General features: G+C 44.4%; 1 protein-coding gene across 3 annotated transcripts in view; it reads left to right on the plus strand.

Moving 5' to 3' along the window:
• The window catches only part of ONECUT1 (one cut homeobox 1), a 38751-nt gene extending 19274 nt beyond the window's left edge, over window positions 1–19477 (plus strand). For 2 of the 3 annotated variants that reach the window (XM_001928991.6, XM_085016970.1), the window contains one exon: window positions 17384–19477. In XM_001928991.6, coding sequence (XP_001929026.1) covers window positions 17384–17676 — 293 coding nt within the window. In that variant the 3' untranslated portion in view covers window positions 17677–19477. Of the gene's footprint in view, window positions 1–4747; window positions 5992–17383 lie in introns of those variants that run through there. The other variant, XM_021095149.2, reaches the window with a different exon arrangement.
• Window positions 19478–19716: the final 239 nt, after the last annotated feature.

Genomic DNA, 19716 nt, shown 5'->3' on the forward strand with positions numbered 1-19716 from the left:
CTGGCAGCTACAGCTCCGATTCGACCCCTAGCCCGGGAACCTCCATATGCCGCGAGAGCGGCCCAAGAAATGGCAAAAAGACGAAAAAAAAAAAAAATCACGAGTTTACTCAAGTACCTCCACATCTAACTGCAATATATCCCCATGGGATTTTTTCCTTGCCCACCCTCATTCTGTAATTTTATGACCCTTCCTCTATAGTGAAAACCCAGCACCCAATAACATATCTACCCCAAATATACAGACACACACACACTTACCCATTTGCTCAATCGTGTAATATATCCAAAATAATTCTAAAATTGTTTCACTCATACCATAAAATAAACAAACATGCTAAAATTTTTTTCTGTAGTTTCCATTTGCAATTCTTTCCCTCTCCATATACCCTAACATCACTTGAGAACTTGTGGAGCTCCCATTGTGGCTCAGTGGATTAAGAAACTGACTAGTATCCAAGAAGATGAGGGTTCAATCCCTGACCTTGTTCAGTGGGTTAAGGATCCGGTGCTTCCATGAGCTGTAGTGTAGGTTGCAGACAAGTCATGGTTCTGTACAGGCTGGCAGCTGATTCAACCACTAGCCTGAGAATTTCCAAATGCCTGGGATGCGGCCCTAAAAAGAAAAAAAAGAAAAGAAAAAATAATTGAAAACTTTTTAGAAATCCTACCGATTCAGAAACTCTGGAGAAGAGCCCAGTCATCTGTGTTCTTACAGGCTCTCAAGTGATTCTAAAGGCATGGTAAAATTTGAGAAGCACAGCCTGAAATATGTAGCACAGGCTTGTGATATGTGGATGGTTGTGTGCCTCTGTGCCCACATGTTGTTATGTAAAATAATACTTTAAAGGAGTTCCCATCGTGGCACAGTGGTTAACAAATCCGACTAGGAACCATGAGGTGGCGGGTTCGGTCCCTGGCCTTGCTCAGTGGGTTAAGGATCCGGCGTGGCCGTGAGCTGTGGTGTAGGTTGCAGACTCAGCTCAGATCCTGCGTTGCTGTGGCTCTGGTATAGGCTGGCGGCTACAGCTCCGTTTGGACCCCTAGCCTGGGAACCTCCATATGCCACGGGAGCGGCCCTAGAAGAGGCAAAAAGACAAAAATAAATAAATAAATAAATAAAATAAAATAATACTTTAAAAATATCTTAAATGTAATTAGCCATTAAACAGGTCCAGTGCAGACTAATCAGGGTCCTTTTGTCAGCATGGGTAGGGAGGAGGGATGTAAAAGAAGCTAAGCCCCCAGTTGTTAGTTTCTGCCCCTGTGCCAGCCTGGTGGATAACCAGGAGGAAAAGGGAGGCATGGTGTGAAGGACCCTCATTTGCCAGAGGGGGTGCTCTCCAGCTCCACAGCTGCTGCCCCTCTGTCCCTCTGCCCCTCTGCCCCTTGGGATTAGGAGGTTCTATCAGTTAATGACAGAACTTCCTCCAACTTTATTCTAGATTACCTGAGAAGCTTCATTAAAATATGTGCTTGTGAATCCCACTTTCTCAGAGAATCTAATTCAATAGGGAAAGGATAGAGTTCTGGAATGTACTTTTTTTTTCTTTTTATGGCCGTACCAGCAGCACATGTAGTGTCCAGGCTAGGGATGAATCAGAGCTGCAGCAGCCCCTGCAACACCATATCCTATGCCTTGGCTTGTAGCAATGCCAGGTCCTTAGCTCTCTGCTCGAGGCCAGGGATTGAACCCAGATCCTCAGAGAGACAGTGTCAGGGTCTAAACCTGCTGAGTCACAGCGGGAACTCCTTGGAATGTACATCTTGAATAAGCCTCTCCTTCATGCTCCCAGATGATGTTGATGTATTTGATCCACACCTTAAAATTCCTACTCTGGACTCTAGACCCTGGTTACTCAGAGTGCCATCCTGGACCAGCAACCAAGCATCACCTCAGAAAGCTTGTTCAATGTGCAGAATCTCAGGCTCTGCCCAGACCTGCTGGATCAGGATCTTCATCTTAACAAGGTGTTCAAATGACTCAAGCTTGTACACTCAATACTGTTTCTCAGTTTTGAGAACCATGGTGTTAGAGTCACCTGGGGACTTTAAAAGGACTTGTGTCTTGGATGTCTCCCCATTTTCTAAGGGGTCAAATCCAACTTATTTATTCAACAAGGATGCAGACTATACTAAAGAAATACTGCGTGGTCTATTCTTTCAGAACTCATGGGCTAGTGAGAAAGATGAGTAGGTAATAGCTCATTGTCTGGGGAACTCTGCGGACATAGGAGACAACATTTTTCCCTGGATGAGAGGGGGGTGGAGAAACCTTAATAGAAAATGAGATGCGGAGTTCCTGTCGTGGTGCAGGAGTTAACGAATCCGACTAGGAACCATAAGGTTGTGGGTTCGATCCCTGGCCTTGCTTAGTGGGTTAAGGATCTGGCATTGCCGTAAGCTGTGGTGTAGGTTCCAGACGAGGCTCAAATCCCTCATTGCTGTGGCTCTGGTGTAGGCTGGCAGCTACAGCTCCGATTAGACCCCTAGCCTGGGAATCTCCATGTGCCACGAGAGCGAGAGCGGCCCTAGAAAAGGCAAAAAGACCAAAAAAAAAAGGAAAGAAAGAAAGAAAGAAAGAAAGAAAGAAAGAAAGAAAGAAAGAAAGAAAGAAAGAAAGAAAAAGAAAAGAAAGAAAAGAAAATGAGATGCTTGTTGTTCCCATCGTGGCTCAGCGATTAGCAAACCCCACTAGCTTCCATGAGGACACGGGTTCGATCCCTGGCCTAGCTCAGTGGGTTAAGGATCTGGCGTTGTGGTGAGCAGTGGTGTAGGTCGCAGATGAGGCTCAGATCTGATGTTGCTGTTCCTGTGGTATAGGTGGGCAGCTACAGCTCCAATTGGACCCCTAGCCTGGGAACTTCCTTATGCCGAGGGTGCAGCCCTAAAAAGACAACAAAAAGAAAATGAGATGCTTGAACTAGGCCTTGATTGCATAGGGAAAAGAAAGAGAAGAAAGTATATTTTGGGTGAGGGAACGGCTGGAGCAAAGGAATAGAGGTGTGAATGTTTATAGTGCATTTAGGACTGACTTCTGAGCAGTGTAGCTCATTGTGGTTGGTGGGTGGGTATCTGTGAAAGCGAGATGGGAACAGTGGTTGGGGTCAGAGGGCTGAGGTTCTTGAATGTCATGATGGAGCAGCCACCAAGGGCTTTCCTCTCAGGCTTTCTGAAGATGCTGGTGAGGCCAATTCTATAATGCATGTGAAACTGACAACACTATGACTTGAACCTAGCCAGAACCCAGATTGGGACTTGAACCCATAGTTTTTAAATTAGAATCACTCACCCAGTGCCTGGACTTACTGAGGTTCAGGGTCTTTGTGTCTCAGCGCAGAATTAATTCAGTGAGGGACAAAGTGATAGGCAAGATAAGACACTTATTAGATAAGACACTTGTGAGAGATGCAAGCAGGCAGGCAAAGAGGCCCTGCCCTGAGGATTAGGTGGGCTACATTTTTATCATCTAAGGGAAGTGGGAAGTGGGAAAAGACCACCTCGTCCTCTTTTTTGAGTAGTAGCTCCTCCTTTGTATCCAGTAGTTGACCCTGTAAGGTCAAATTAGGACTGTCATGGTGCTTATTCAAATCAACAGAAGGGTGGTACTGAAACTCCTGCCCTTAATCTAAACCTGAATGCAGGCCTCACCCCATCCCCTATCCAATGACCTGAGACATGTCTCGTACCTCCACTAGTCAAGCAAGGCTGCCTCGTTCTGATGGCCCCCCCAACCCACAGTGATCTCTCAAAGCTCCCTAGGCTTCCCCCTCTATCTATCTTCCCTTATTGGGACTTCTACCACTACCTGTGTAACTATCTTACTCCATCCCTATCATATGTGTTGTTGGGAGAATAGCATTTTACAATTGACTCTACAGACAACCCTCCAGAAATGCAAACGAAGAAAACCATTCATTTGAAATTAACTGTGAAAAGTGTCTGATGACTTAGCAGAAAGTCAAAATTATAGGTTATATTTGAAGGAATTCAATTTTATAACTTTCAATTACTGTGACTATTATAAAGTGTTATATATGGCTATTAATTACAGAAATAGGATCAATAAACTAAGACTTACAATTCACAATAGGCCTGCATGAGATAATAATGCATAATAAGCATGTAATTCATCAGGGCTGCCATTTGTTTTGACTGTTTTGCAGAATCACCATCATAACTAGGGCATCAATATCACATATTTCCAGTTATTGGGGCCCAAACTATTGAGGGGCTCTTTAAGATGAGGGAGACTGATGTAATAAAACCCCAACAGATCAGGCATTAACAGAAGTTTAAGAATTTAAAAATCAGAATTCCTGAGCCAGTCTTTCATTAAAGAGCCGCATGACCAGAATTCCCTGGTGGCTTGGTGGGTTAAAGATCTGGCATTGTCACTGCTGTGGCATGGATTTCATCCCCAGCCCAGCAACTTCCTCATGCCGTGGGTGCAGCCAAAAAAAAAAAAAGGAGCCATGTTACCTTTCATTACCTACTGATGGAGCCAGCACAAGGCTGAACTTTTCTTTCCATGGGTTCTTTTGAAGCTGCAATGCAGGGGAAATGCTTGGAGGAGGGAAGGGACAGGTGGTTGTGTTTCTTGCGGTGAGTCTCAAAAAGCTTGGGCTTGTACCCAGGAAAATGTGTATATGTGAGCATAAATAGCCAGTGAGAAGATAATACAAGTATCACAGGGGTATGAAAATGCATTTATTCAACAGGATTCTCAGATCACCTTTCCATCTCAGGTTCAGCATGTACCAGAGGGAACACAGAAGAAATGAGAGAGAACAAAGCTTATGGGGAGAAGAACTAAATCTAGAATCACATGAAAACAGCTGTTTCAGGGGCCATGGACCATGAAAGCTGGTGTGATTTCTCTGATGTCCTTCCAGTCTGTGCCTGAAGAATCTCCAAGAACCACCTTCTCCACACCACCACCCCCTCCACACCATCACCTCTTCCACACCATCACCCCCCCTACGCTGTCACCTGCAGCACACCACCACCAGGCCCTGCCCTGGCTCTGATCCCAGCTCCATCATTTACAGGCCGGGTGACCTTGGGCCAATCCCTTTGAGCCTCAAAGTTTTGATAAACTAGAGATATAATAGCACCTGCTTCCCATTGTTGTTGAAAGACATTGTTAGGTGATACAGGTGTGGGGCTCCATCCCTCCCAGGCCCATCCTTCCTTTGATCGCAAAGTCCAATAACCCTACCTCTTTGGCTATAGCTATGGAGCTTTCCCTAGGGAAGAGAAGTTGATGTAAATATTTTATTCACTGTTTCTAGAAGGCCTCCAGGCAGCAGAGTATGAGAAGGCATGTTTCTGCTCTGGACAGCTCAGTTATAGAAGTAAATGGGGTGAGGGGTGAGGGGTTTGAGTGAATTTTCCAGCCTGAGGTTAATGGAGCAGACCTCTCTTGCTTTAGCTGCTCCTCATCTTTCTTTTCCTTCGGGTTGGCTCAGTTTCCTTCAGCTTCCTCTCAAAGCCAACATCCACATGGAGACAGAGTCCAGTGCTCCTCTGCAGCCCTACTGAAATGAGACTCACTCTGGTCTGTCTCCCAGGGATGCCTGGGTCTTCCCTCCCCTTCACTGCCTTAACTCCCTACATCTCAACTTCATGGCAGCCCACTTTCCTGTGTGGGCCAACTGTGGTCTTTTCGCCCATAGCCAGGCAGTTCTGGCTGGCCAACTGTTCCACTTACCGTGGCTGTGGGTTCCCCCAGGCTCCCCTCACAAGATGCCCCTATTTAATCATGATGTGTCCACCATGCTGCCTCCAAGACATAGTGAAGTTGCAGGTCCCCCAATTAACCAGCTATGTGCCATGAGGCAAGTCACCTAACCTCTCTGACATTCCTTTATCTATAGAAAAAGACATAAAACCATTTCTACCCCACCTGAGTTCTGTGGGGATCACATGGGATGTTTTAATGGAGGTGTTTAACCACCTTAAAGCAAGATAAAGGAATGAGTTATAGTCATCATTCTTGACTTAGAATGTCTGCTCTTTTTGTGTTTTTACTAGGTGTTCCATGCCTGTACCCAGAAGACTTTCCATAGGTGCTTGAGCTACCCACAAACATCACACAGCTAGGTTGTGCCCAACAGTTTGTATCGGCCCCACCCCCTTCTCCTGGGCATCATAGTTCCCAATCAGTGCCAGAGCACCCTCCCTGTGTAAAGGCTACCCTTGGTTATCTCAGTGAGAACTCACTGGAGTTGCTTTTCAAATTATACTTTGTACTATGTCCTCTAAATTTGTCACTTGAAAGCTGCCTTATCCCTCCAACAACTGGAGGCCTGGCTTATAAAAATATGCATAGGACAGCAAAATTACTCAAGGCAAAGCAGGTAACATTATGACCCAGCATTCTGGGAGTTTGAGCTCTAATCCTGAAGCCGTGGGAATTCCCTGGTATCTCAATGGGTTAAGAATCTGGCATTGTCACTGCTGTGGCGTGGATTCGATCCCTGGCCCAGGAACTTTCTCATGCTGTGGGCACAGCCAAAAAAAAAGAGAAATCCTAAAGCTGTGGAGGCCCACCTACCAGCTCTTTGATCACCACAGGGTGGGTCCTGGGCTGTAAAATGGGCTCAGGGACCTGCTGTGTTCACTCCCATGGTTCCCCTATTCTTGTCTTAGTGAAATCTGTTTTATTCACATGCTTTCTCCTCCACATACATGTGCTGTCTTGGAGAGTTTACTTTGAAAACTAGCCCCAGCTGTCAGGAGGGGGCTCAGCAGACATGAACAGCAACCCTCTCCTGTCCACAGTCCAGAGGTGGTTTCTTCTCAGTGGCAAGTGGGGAGTGAGAGTAGAGGCTTACCCTGGAAGTGTGCCCCACAATGTTGTTCTTGAACATGTTTATTAACATATAATTTACATACACATATTTTATTATTTAAAATGTATAAGTAGGAGTTCCCATTGTGGCTCAGCAGGTTAAGAACCCAACATAGCGTCCGTGAGGATGAAGGTTCAGCTCCTGGCTTCGCTCAGTGGGTTAAGGATCAGGAATTGCAGCTCAGATCTAGTGTTGCTATGGCTGTGGCGTAGGCCAGCAGCTGCAGCTCCGATTCGACCCCTAGCGTGGGCACTTCCGTATGCTGCAGGTGCAGCTGTAAAAAGAAAAAAGTGTATAAGTGGTTTTTAGTATACTCACAGAGCTGTGTAGCCATCACCACAATCAATTTTAGAACTTTTTATCTCCTCCCCTAAAAAGGAACCCTAAACCCATTAGCGGTCACCCCCATTTCCCCCACTACCTACTCAGTCATGGGCAACCACCAACTACTTTCCATCCCTATGGTTTTGCCTCTCCTGGCCCAGCTGTTTTTTCATCCTTTTCCTCTACCCCTGAAGCCCCAGGCTCTCCTGAGCAGAATATGCAGGGATGTCCCTGCCAAGTTGGTCAAGAGTCAGGCTAGAACCTCAGGGTGTGCTTTTGCCTTCTCAGTGTACCCTACCGGCCTCTGAGGCACTGGAGCAGCAGAGGAGCTGAGGGAGGGTCCCAGCATTTGCCTGGACCTTCCTCTCTCAAAGCCAGGCTGGACCTCCCCTGCATGACTTGGGACATCACAGGCACTAGGCCCTACAGGTTGCAGTTCTCAACACTGGCCTCTGACTTTACCGGGAGACACTGGGTCTCCATCAGGCGCCCTTTAAAATGCAACAGTCTTTAGATGACAAGGCAGTTTCACTGTGCCCTGGAATCCCAGCCTTCCCCTTACTGCTTCCTGGCCCCGCTCCCGGGCAATCTCGTCAGAACAGCAGACCCTCCGGCAGTTGTGTGGAGGGAGAAAGAATCTGGCCTCAGTGTAAGGACTCTCAGGGTGAAAGCCACGTGTGATTGTTGAATCTGTGAGGCATACAGTCTCCTTCCTCATTCTGTTAGAGTCAGACCACCAAATAAATCTAATTTGAATCACCCACACCTGGTCCTTCCTCAGAGGACTGCATTCCTTTCATCCTGCTTCCTTTTTTTGTTTGTTTGTTTTTGTTTTTTTGGCCACACTTGCAGCATGCAGAAGTTCCCAAGCCAAAAGTTAAACGCATGCCACAGGGGTGACAATGCTGGATCCTTAACCTGCTGAACCACCAGAGAACTCCTCATCCACCTACTTTATTCTGACTTTGAGACCAAAACTGTCCTCTCCTCAGGTTAAATTCCCAAATTTCCTACTAAATGTGATATCTCACTGAGCTGTTGCTAAAATTAAATAAGGTTTCTAAAGTGACAGACCTATGGCTTACCATCCATCTGGCTCCATCCCTATCTTATTCTAGCAGATTCTGTGGGTTCCCTGGAAGTGTGCCAGTCCCTGATTTTCACTTCTCTGTCTCTGCTGCCAGCCACCTCCCCAAAACACACACACTTCTCCACATTCCTCTTTAGAGGAACTAAAATAAGCTAGAATTTTCTAAAGGACCTTTACAAATTGTGATTGCAATTTATAAAGTTCAATTTTCTGAACTTACCTGGGAATATTGTTTACTAAGCTCACCCCTTTCCCAACTCCTCTGCAGGTGCTCTGCTCCAAAGGTCTTCTCTCCCCAGCACCTGCCAGAAGCGAGATGGAGGTGATGGCACAGGAATACTCTGACAAAAGAGGGAGTGTGGCCTGGAGGGGGGGCCCAGCTCTACCTAGAATGAACAGTTCAGCCCTCACACTTCTTCAGGTGCCCGTTTATGATGTAGAAACCAATAGTGCTGCCTGACCTGTACATTCTCCCCCTGGAGTGAGGTTGAAAGCTCTTTATACACATTAAGTTGTAGGGCAGTGCCTAAAAGGGACAATAAGTTATTTAGTCAAATCCCTTCATTATATAATTAAGGAACCTGGACCTAGGATTGGTTAAGGGATTTAACCCAGCCATTCACCTAGTTAATGACAGAGCTAGATCCAAAACCCCAAATTTCTGACAACTAGAGCAATGCTTTTTACAGAAACTTCCTTCCACATAGACTGGGAATATCTAGTACACCTTCATTGTACCTAGCCCCCCTGGTGTACTTTCCATAAGGACATGCCAAAACAAATACTACTGCCCCCCAACAAGACACCCTCCTCTAATCCACGATCTGTTCTATGTGAAGCAACCCACTCTGGGGCAAATATTGCTTCAAGAAACTCAGGAAGCAAGTTAAGGAAATTTTCCTACAATTTTAATGAAAAAGTAGAAACTAGTAAAAATATAAAGTACCTATTCTTTAATGATGCAAAGACCTAGGCGGGTCTTCGGTTGCTGCTATTGTTATTGTTTTAATCTCTAACACTCACAAGATTGGAGCAATTGTGAAGAATGCGAATTTATATTTGATCCACTTCATTCAGATAAACATGGATCTGGACTATTTGCAGATCTGGCTGGTGTCCCTGCAGAGCCATTACCTGATTTTTTTGAGAAGCTGTAAGGATGCAGAAGATGCTATGAACGAGTCAACATAGTGGCTATATATTCTAAAATACAGAGTAAGGATACCCTGGAAAATTTTTAACTGAGATAATATTAGACTTTGGAAACCAGAAGAGCCACTGCAGGGGAGTATTCATTGACTCACGGGGCTTTCAATCCCCCAGGGGCCTTAGAACACAGCCTGCTTATTGAAAGAATGCAGACAAAGAGATCAAGTGATGTGTCCAAGTTTATACCACAAGCTAGAGATAGAGCAAAGCCTCGAGCTTGTGGTGTAAATTCAATGTTTATACTTGCACCTTGACCAAAAAAGAAAGAAAGGATCAGAAAATTAATTTTCAAACATCTGGATCATTTCTTAAGGGCTTATAGTTTTAACAATCACTTCAACATATCTTCTATTATTTAATACTTATTATAATCCTGTGAGGAGAGAAAGCTATTATTCTCTGTTTTCTCAGATGAGTAAACTAAAGCTCCAGAAGGTGAGGAACTTGCCCAAGATCACACATCTGTCAGTGACCACAGAGCTGGGACTTGAGCTTGTGTCCTGCGAGCCCAAGTTCATCTAAGAAGTTGTATTATACATCCATTTGGCCTTATAAATGTCTCCCAGGCCCACATGTCTGTGCCTGTTTATTTGTAGACTAATTCTTGGCAGACTTTTGCATGGTCGATAGGCAGCCCTTTGTGTCATTAAATCAGGAGAATGGATATAAGTTGATAGACCAGTGCTTAGCTGACTGCTAATTCTAGGATGTTGCTATATCCATATTTTATAAAATGTTTTCTTTTTTCTTCTTTTTTTTTTTTCCTTTTTAGGGCCACACCAGCAGCACAAGGAGGTCCCCAGGCTAGGGGTCCAATCAGTGCTACTACAGCTACCAGCTTACGCCACAGCCACAGCAATGCAGGATCCGAGCCACATCTGCAACCTACACCACAGTCCACGTCAAAGCCAGATCCTTAACCCACTGGGGGATTGAACCTGCAACCTCATGGTTCCTAGTTGGATTCATTTCTGCTGGGACACAATGGGAACTCCTAAAATGTTTTCTAAAATAAGCCTTCTTGAATTCTATGTGGTAAAGGACTAGTTTTTTGTTTCTAATTTCCATGTGTCCTGGACCAATAGTTTTGATAATACAATAAAAATATATCACTAGAACAATACTCACAGAATGTTGCAGCAATATCAAATTGCAATAATATTTTCTAGTTGCTTATTCTCAATTTTCTGAACTTGCTTCAGGTCAATACCAATTTATAGACCAGGATGGGTCTGGCAACCTCATTTTGAGAGATGCTTTTCTAAGCAATGCCATTTCTGAGAGAAAATCCCCTGAATAAAGAGTTGCTTAATCAAATAAGTTTGGGAGATCCTATAAGCTAGAAAGTATCAGTGCACATTAGCATATTAAAGGCTCTGAGAAGTCCTGCATTAAAGAAGTTTGTTTAATCATTAGTTAACATGTCCCAAACTGCCTGACCTCACAACTCATTGTTCATGGAATGCCTTTCAACATTCTGCAGAATTCATATTTCTTCTAATACTCTTGGCTCTATATTGCCAAGTATAGAGAACAAAGCAAAGGCCCCAGTCCTGCCCGAAATGAGAGCTTGTCCTTTTACCCACATCCTCATGCATTGTCTTTAAAAAAAAATTCTTTATAATCTTTCATTCTTGTGGTGCGCAAAATCGTGCTTTGCCTTTTACCGTCTTCCATACCTGCTTCCATTTCCCATGTCGTACTGACTATAGGTGACCTCACTCCCAGAGAAGATCGAAATCACTTGAGACAGCCCCACTACACTTTGCCACTGCATCCTGCAAATGTATCGTCACACCTTCATGGGGGTGACTCATGACAAGTCTTCTTCCTCTTTAGTACTACCCTTCACATGCAAGTTGAGTCTTCTTCCTTTTAATCCAGTTCTATGATAACTACCTCTGTATTTTTTTTTTTTTCGGTCCTTTCTGGGGCCGCACCCACAGCATATAGAGGTTCCAGGCTAGGGGTCCAATCTGGCCTACACCAGAGCCACAGCAACTCAGGATCCAAGCCGCGTCTGCGACCTACGCCATAGCCCATGGCAAGGCCGGATCCTCAACCCACTGAACAAGGCCAGGAATTGAACCTGCAACCTCATGGTTCCTAGTCAGATTCGTTAACCACTGAGCCATGACGGGAACTCCAACTACCTCTATATTTTTTATGAAAACTGTACACCTTAGAGTTCCCGTTGTGGCTCAGTGAGTTAAGAACTTGACATAGTGTCCATGAGGTTGCAGGTTTGATCCCTGGCCTCCCTCCATGGGTTAAGGATCCAATGTTGCCAAAAACTGCAGTGTACATCGCAGACATGGTTCAGAACTGGTGTTGCCCTGATTGTAGTGTAGGTTGGCAGCTGCAGCTCCAGTTCGGCCCCTAGCCCAGGAACTTCCATATGCTGCAAGTGCGGCTGTAAAAACAAACAAACAAACAAAAAAAACAACCAAAAAACCGTACATCCACACAAAAAGTATAACTTTTGCATAAAATACATGCAATGCTGTTTCCTATGTAGCAGTTCCTATTGTCAGTCTCCACTCCTACTCCCTTACATACTCAATCTCTCTCGATTTTGCACACTTGTGTGGATTCTTACAACACCCAATTGGTGGTTTCCTAACCTTATAGTGAGTAATCTCTACCCTGAAATAGATTCCATGGAAATGCCACAGCATCGCTCTCATTCATGTTCTCTTAACAGGTCTCACAATGATAATTCTGTACAAGCTTCCAGAAGCATGGAATTTTGTTTGTGTGGGTTGCTTCAGCTAGCTGCCTTGCTGAGGTTACCCAATGATCACATCTAGTGATACATCTAGTCATAGACACCCCATCTAGTAAATATGTAAGTACTGAGCTCCCCATATGGCCAGGCACTATGCCAAGCATGTCCTGAAGAGACAGATGAGTCGGCTAGTCTCCTTGCTCCAGGAAAATCCCACTTTCCAGGTTTCAACATTTGATGTCTGCAATGCTTGAGAGTTCAGGGCAGGAACTTCTAAACTGCACTTCCCCAGCAGAAGTATTATACAAGACATTAATAGACAGTCTCTACCATATGGGTTTTGGAATTAAATAAATTTGGGAAGCATAAATTTATGTGCTAACACATATTATGCATTTTGAGGAGAAGGTTATATAGAGTAGGTTTTTCTCTTTTTTTTCTTTTTTGTCTTTTGTCCTTCTAGGGCTGCACCCGTGGCATATGGAGGTTTCCAGGCTAGGGGTCTAATTGGAGCTGGTGCTGCCAGCCTATACCAGAGCCACAGCAACACCAGATCTGAGCCATGTCTGCGACCTAAACCACAGCTCACGGCAATGCTGGATCCTTAATCCACTGAGCAAGGCCAGGGATCGAACCAGAAACCTCATAGTCCCTAGTCAGATTTGTTTCTGCTGTGGAACTCCAGAGTAGGTTTTTCTAAATGTACTTACCCTGTAAATCATCTTTTCAAGTAACTCCTATTTGAGACAATATCATGTCTCTTGGTTTGGGAAATGCTGGCTCTGGAGTAGCTTCAGCTCACCCAGTCCTGCCAAATACTAAGGACCACAATAAAGTTATTTAAATATCCTGATTAGGTAGAAAATGGGTATCTCTTTGTAATTTCCCTTAGTTCTGCCTTTGGAATGATAAATAAGTTAAGTCTGCACCTGATGCTCAGCTATTTATTTTTCCATAGGTATGCATTCTTTGTAATTTACCATCTAGAGTCCTAATGGCTTCCCAGTCTATATTCCCAACCCAGACCTCTCCCCTGAGCTCCAGGCCCCATATATCCTGCTGTCTGCTGGACAACCACCTATTGGAGATCTTTAACAGAATGTCCAACAAGCACTTCAAATGCAATTTGTCCCACATAGAAGTGATTACTGCTCTCATAAAACTCTCTTCTCCATCTGCATTCCCTAATGGCCCCATTACTATTATCCAATCAGAAACCTGAGAGAGGATCTGAACTCTATCCTCCCAGCCAGGTCATGGTTATTAATTCCTCTTGATCCTCCCTTCCAAGAAGCTCTTAAATTTGCTCCCTATTTTCCATCTTCAACTGCTATTTTCTAGTTTAGGGTCCTCATTACGCTGGTTTTCTAACTGCTTTCTGTCTTAGCTTAGATTTTTCTGAGAAACAGACTCTGAGTTTCTGAGACTGGCATGCAGGAAGGTTATCCTGGAGAACTATGGGGATTAACCCCTGTTGGGGGACATGAAGGAAGTAAGACCAGGTAGATAGAGATGATGAACTTTGATATAGTTGCAAAACAGCCTCAACCAATCCTATAGGGTGCTCTGGAACTGGATAACCCTTCAGAGTTATTCCAACTTGATGCAATGTGTTGGGACAGGGGAGTCTTAAACTAATATATTCCCACTGTCTTTAGCCTCTACCCTCCATGCCCCCATCCTCTACTCCATCCACTGCTCCTAGATGTAGCCAGTCCTCCACCCCACCCCAGGGTGGCATACCCTTTAAACCAAGGGTAGTTCCCAGGGACCTCACCTGAGAGTCACTAGCCTCCTCTGGTGGGTGCAAGAATGAGTGCCTTAGTCCTGAGGGCAGGTGATGGGTGGAAGGTCAGGGTGAAATACCACAGCATCCTTGTCCCTAACCCTGGGTTAGGGTTAGGGTTAGGGTTAGGGTTAGGGTTAGGGTTAGGGTTAGGGCTTTCCAATTCATCCCCTACACCACCACCAAAGGGTTTTTTCTAATGCCAAATTTAATCACACAACACCCTTACTCAAAACCATAACTACAAATCTCATCTGTACCTGTGAAGGCTTGTCCCCCACAGATTTCCTCCTTGCATGCACTCTTGCCCCACCCCCAATCTCCTCATACTTATCAGTCCTTCATGAATGCTGCTCCCCCTGCTGGAGCGAGTTTTTCCACTTCTCTCACTAGCAAACTCCTGCTCAACACTTAGCTCCTGGCAGCAGCGCCCCTCCTCTGTGACGCCTTTCTTAACATCCTCAAGCAGAGCCAATATCCTGTATGCTCTTTTTATATTTTTGCATTTATTTGCTTATGTAACCTCCTAAGACTGACCTCTTTAAGAAAAAAGCGTGTTATATTTATTTTTGAATGTAACTGAATGAATCAGTCAGCCATGGGCATCAATATTATGTAAAGCTGTGTCTACATGGACTGACTCAAACTAACTAGACTTAGTCTAGCAGAATTTTTTTTTAATTTGATCTAGCCGCCCTGTGAGGGCCATGAGTCCCTGGGGGAGGGACTCTACTTAGGGACTCTCATCTAGTTCAGTATGTATAGCTCAGTGCTCTGAGGGACCTGGGTGTTTAATAAATCTTACCCATTATGTTGACGCCGTCCATCATGGTGGGCAAAGGACATAGCTAGTGATCTACAAGATGTTATAAAATGTACCAGAAGAGCTGACTGGCTTAAAAATCTCTCTTATGACAGAGGTCTCCCCTTGTGTCCATTCTTAAATTCCTATTCTTATATTTCCTAATATTTTGGACCTGTGGTCCCTGGAGTGAGGTAAATGCACGCTGGGGCTTGGGCAAGCTAATGCACCTGTAGAAGAGAATTTCTATGTCTATTTATTGTATTTTACCCCTTTAACAATTTCTATATTTTGCCTATGCTTTATAACATTTGTAATATAGTAGTATGATAACACATCCATATCATTTATAAAGAAATAATATAAAGGGGTGTAATACTCAAAACATGTTTCACTAAGTAGCACATGTTTTAAAAAATTTGGAGACCCCTAGATTGGATTCTGAAAGCTGGAGGTTTCTTCAGCCTTTACCCATTGGCTCTTTAGCTGCTCTGATTGCTGAGCTAATTTGTGCTAATGGGCACCAAAATTCTTTAGGGGAACTCAGGAATCCAAGTTGTGGAGCAACTAGGAATGAAAGGCAGTGGCAAGCAGAAGAGCGGCGCTACCTGGGGAGAGCATAGAGGCTGCTTCTAGCCAGAGCTGGTGAACCATCTGGAAAGGAATTGAGAAGCTGCAATACCAAAGGACAGGAGGGGGAGCAGGAGATAGCAACAGGCAGGGCAGCCAGCTGGAGGCCATATGAAAGAGCAGCAGTCCCTACCTTCACCAGAAAGATGTCCTGTCTGCCTTTCACTGGAGCTGGTGTACCTGTCAGAGCAAATCCAGCCAGATGGGAAGATAGCAATGGCAGCTCCAGAACAACTACCCGGGGCGGTGGAGGGCAGAAGTCTGACTGGAATTAGGGCCCAGGAGCCTTGTCTTACCATTGAATTAGTATAACCAGAGCACTGTTTTTACTTGAGTTGCCTGCTTATTTGGGGATGGCTGCAGGGATTCACCAATGGAGGGGACAGTGAAGGAGAGAGGAGGGAGAAGTTAGCAATTCAACCCTCCTTTGGCAGATGGAAGCCAGTGAGACACATTAGGCTAGAAAGAGGAGTCCAGCATCTGAGATGAGGAGGCCCTGATCCTGCAGCAAACCCTGGAGACGGAAGGGCCAGCCTGGGAAGAGCTCTAGCAGCCAGGAGGCAGCATCATGATACAGACCAAAAGCCATGTGCAGGGAATGCACCCTCTCAGTGGGAGATGAAAGGGAAGAGGGGGACTTCGAGAGCAAGACTTTCGTGAAGAAGAAAAAGGAGGCAGAGGGAGACTCCGAAGGTGAACACGGCTAACGTGACAGGTTTAGTCCAAGTGGGAGGAACCAGGTTTCACCACAGCTCCATAAGTCCTGGTTCCTCCAAAGAACCAGTGGAAGGCCTTTTGAAGTGCATAGCAGGACACTCCATACAGAGTTATCTTATAGATACAGAGTTCCCCAGGAGACAAAAAAAAAGATCATTAGGGGAAAAATACAATTCCTTTTTATTTGGTTTCCAGACACTCAGTTGGGCTCATAGTATTCTACCAGCAGCAGACCATAAATTCTTGGAGCACTACAACCTCTTCTAGGTGATAGAACTTTTCATTTGCAATTTTTTTTTTTTCTTTGCTGGGGCCACACCTGCAGCATATGTAAATTCCAAGGCTAGGGGTCTAATCGGAGCTGTAGCTGCCAGACTACACCAGAGCCACAGTTGGATCTGAGCTGCATCTGCAACCTACACCACAGCTCACAGCAATGCCGGATCCTTAACCCACTGAGCGAGGCCAGGGATCAAACCCTCAACCTCATGGTTCCTAGTCGGACTCGTTAACCACTGAGCCACTATGGGAACTCTGACTTTTCATTTGTAAAGCATTCCAGTTAATATCAATGTTTACATGTACTATTTCATACAGACTTACCACAACCCAGCAAGGTAGCTACTCTTATTTCCACTTTGTAGATAGTGATACAAAAATTCAAACAATAAGTTCATTTAGGAGTTCCTGGCATGGCTCACTGGAAACGAATCTGACTAGTAACAATGAGGATGTAGGTTCGATCCCTGGCCTCGCTGGCATTGCCACGAGCTGTGGTGTAGGTCGCAGACGTGGCTCGGATCTGGCGTTGCTGTGTCAGTGGCGTAGGAGGGCAGCTACAGCTCTGATTGGACTGCTAGCCTGAGAACCTCCATATGCCACAAGTGTGGCCCTAAAAAGATGACAACAACAACAACAACAAAACCAATAAGTTCATTTAGCTAGAATCTAGCATTCTGAAGATGAGGACTCTGAAACCCAGATGGTAGGTTAATTGATTTACCAAAGCAAAATTCCCATATTTGTCAAGGAGAGGACCCAAGCCAGGACTCAGAACCCCACCTCCTCCTCATTCTCCAGGCTTTTGTTAGGCTTCCTTCCCAGCCCATGATGGTGCTAAAAACAGAGGTCAGCAAACAGAAAGTGGCCATGGGGAAGGCCTGTCAGTTTTATGGGCTGTGCCTTTCTATTCTCAATTCTACCAGGCATCCTGTTCTAACACCCTCTGTGTTTCTTTACAGCATGCAAAAGGAAAGAGCAAGAACATGGGAAGGATAGAGGCAACACCCCCAAAAAGCCCAGGTTGGTCTTCACAGATGTCCAGCGTCGAACTCTACATGCAATATTCAAGGAAAATAAACGTCCATCCAAAGAATTGCAAATCACCATTTCCCAGCAGCTGGGGTTGGAGCTGAGCACCGTCAGCAACTTCTTCATGAATGCGAGGAGGAGGAGTCTGGACAAGTGGCAGGACGAGGGCAGCTCCAATTCAGGCAACTCATCTTCTTCATCAAGCACTTGTACCAAAGCATGAAGGAATAACCACAAACTGAAACCTCGGTGGAAAAGCTTTAAATAAAGAAAAAAATTTTTAAAGACCAGGACCTCAAGATAGCAGGTTTATACTTAGAAATATTTGAAGAAAAAAAAAAAGTGTTATTTATAGTCCAAAGAAACCAAAGACTTAGCTCACTGCATTCTGACTTTGTTCGGAGACACACACTTCGGCCAGGCGATGACTTGGCAAGAAAAATTATGAGCGGGAAAACACCACTGGATCGTACACCTTCAGTCCATGATCATCCTCGCTGTGCTTGGCTGTTTCGTGGTTTGGAGCATAGTGATTTTGAGCCATTGAGTGGACATCTTTAAGATCAGACGTTCTCATCTGTTCCACCGCGCCATGAAGGTGTTATGGTGTCTCTGTACTGTGTATGGGTCTGTGCGTGAATATACATATACACCCACCCACACACACACCACCACCACCACCACCACCACCACCACCACCACCACCACCAGTGGTTAGGAACTTAGGCAGGGCTGGTCTTCAGGAAGGGTTGTGCTGTAGGAGTGCAACCAGCATAGTGTGGGGTTGTCTGAGTTCATTGGATTAGGAGTGTGATTTTGCTCGTCTAGCCTAGCGTTTGAACCTGCCAGGTCTGCAACCTAAATGCAGATTCAAACCCAGCAAAGAAATTTGAATGACACCTAAACCAGTGCATTCTCTTTGTTTGTTAAGGAATGTTCAGATATTTTGTAAGAAATGAAACAAGAGTCCATCCATGAAAAAAGAAAATCATCTAGGTACCAAAGAACACACTTAATATTATAGTGCAGGTATTTTATTGCAATGATTTTAATAACCAAAGCTATTTTTACACAAGATACTATGTAAAGTTATACATATGAACTGATCTAGCTGTAATCCACATGCCACGTAGAATCACAACTATTATTTATGACTCTTGAAGCATTTGAAATATTAGTTTTCAGAACTGGCAAGAAAGAATGTAGCTTCAGGGAAGCAATTAATATCACAACGGAGAGGTCCATGCAGGATACATGTTCATCCAGATGGCACACTCCCTTTTGGGACACATAAATGTCACTTAAGTAGACATGTAGACATAATTTCATAATCTGTTCATAGCTGAGAAAACCTGGGGATTCTCCCAAAGCAGGACTCATTTGTAAACTTAGAAAACTAAATTTAACAGGACAGTTAACCAAATTAGAAAATGTGTTCAAAGTCATGATTTTGAGTTAAAGGCCACTGAATAAAGGACCTCCTACTGAGGTTAATTTGACTTATATTTACTTTGAGCATTTGACACCAAATACCTCTTTAAAATATAAATACACAAAATAAGCAGACCAACATTATTATTAAAATGAACTATCCAGTATTTATAATCATCTTGAAAATACAATCAAACTGATTTAATTGCCAATCCTAGACATTTTGTAACATGGACATGAATAAAAATAGCAGGTGTAACCGAGAAATTGTAGAACTGCTTAGAAAAAGCAAGAGTTCTAGTGGAAAACAAGACCTTGGGGAGTTCCTGTCATGGTGCAGCGGAAACAAATCCAACTAGGAACCAAGAGGTTATGGGTTTGATCCCTGGCTTCACTCAGTGGGTTAAGGATCTGGCATTGCCTTGAGCTGTGGTGTAGGTTGCAGATGCGGCTCAGATCCCCACGTTGCTGGGCTGTGGTGTAGGCTGGTGGCTACAGCTCCAATTCGACCGCTACCCTGGGAACCTTCTTATGCTGTGGGTGGGGCCCTAAAAGGCAAAAAAAGGAAAGAAAGAAAGACAGACAGACAGAAAGACAGACCAGCCTTGGGTTCCATAGGTATTAAGCTATTTATTTTACTAAGCATAGCCTCCAAAGCATACTACATTCTTTCTTGCTACTACATTAAGCTGGAAATTCTATAATTCCACTCGCTGAAAGGGACAGATAAAAACTAGACCTGAACTTCCAAATGAAAATTTTAAATTTCTACTTTTCCAAATCATTTAACCAGGGCTCTAGAAATCAAGGCAAAAAAAAAAAATAATATGGT

This window comes from Sus scrofa, chromosome 1 (genome assembly GCF_054392235.1).
Source record: "Sus scrofa isolate SSC_HxYL_T2T_F1_AM1 chromosome 1, Sscrofa_HxYL_maternal_Yorkshire_Landrace_v2.0, whole genome shotgun sequence".
NCBI lineage: Eukaryota > Metazoa > Chordata > Mammalia > Artiodactyla > Suidae > Sus > Sus scrofa.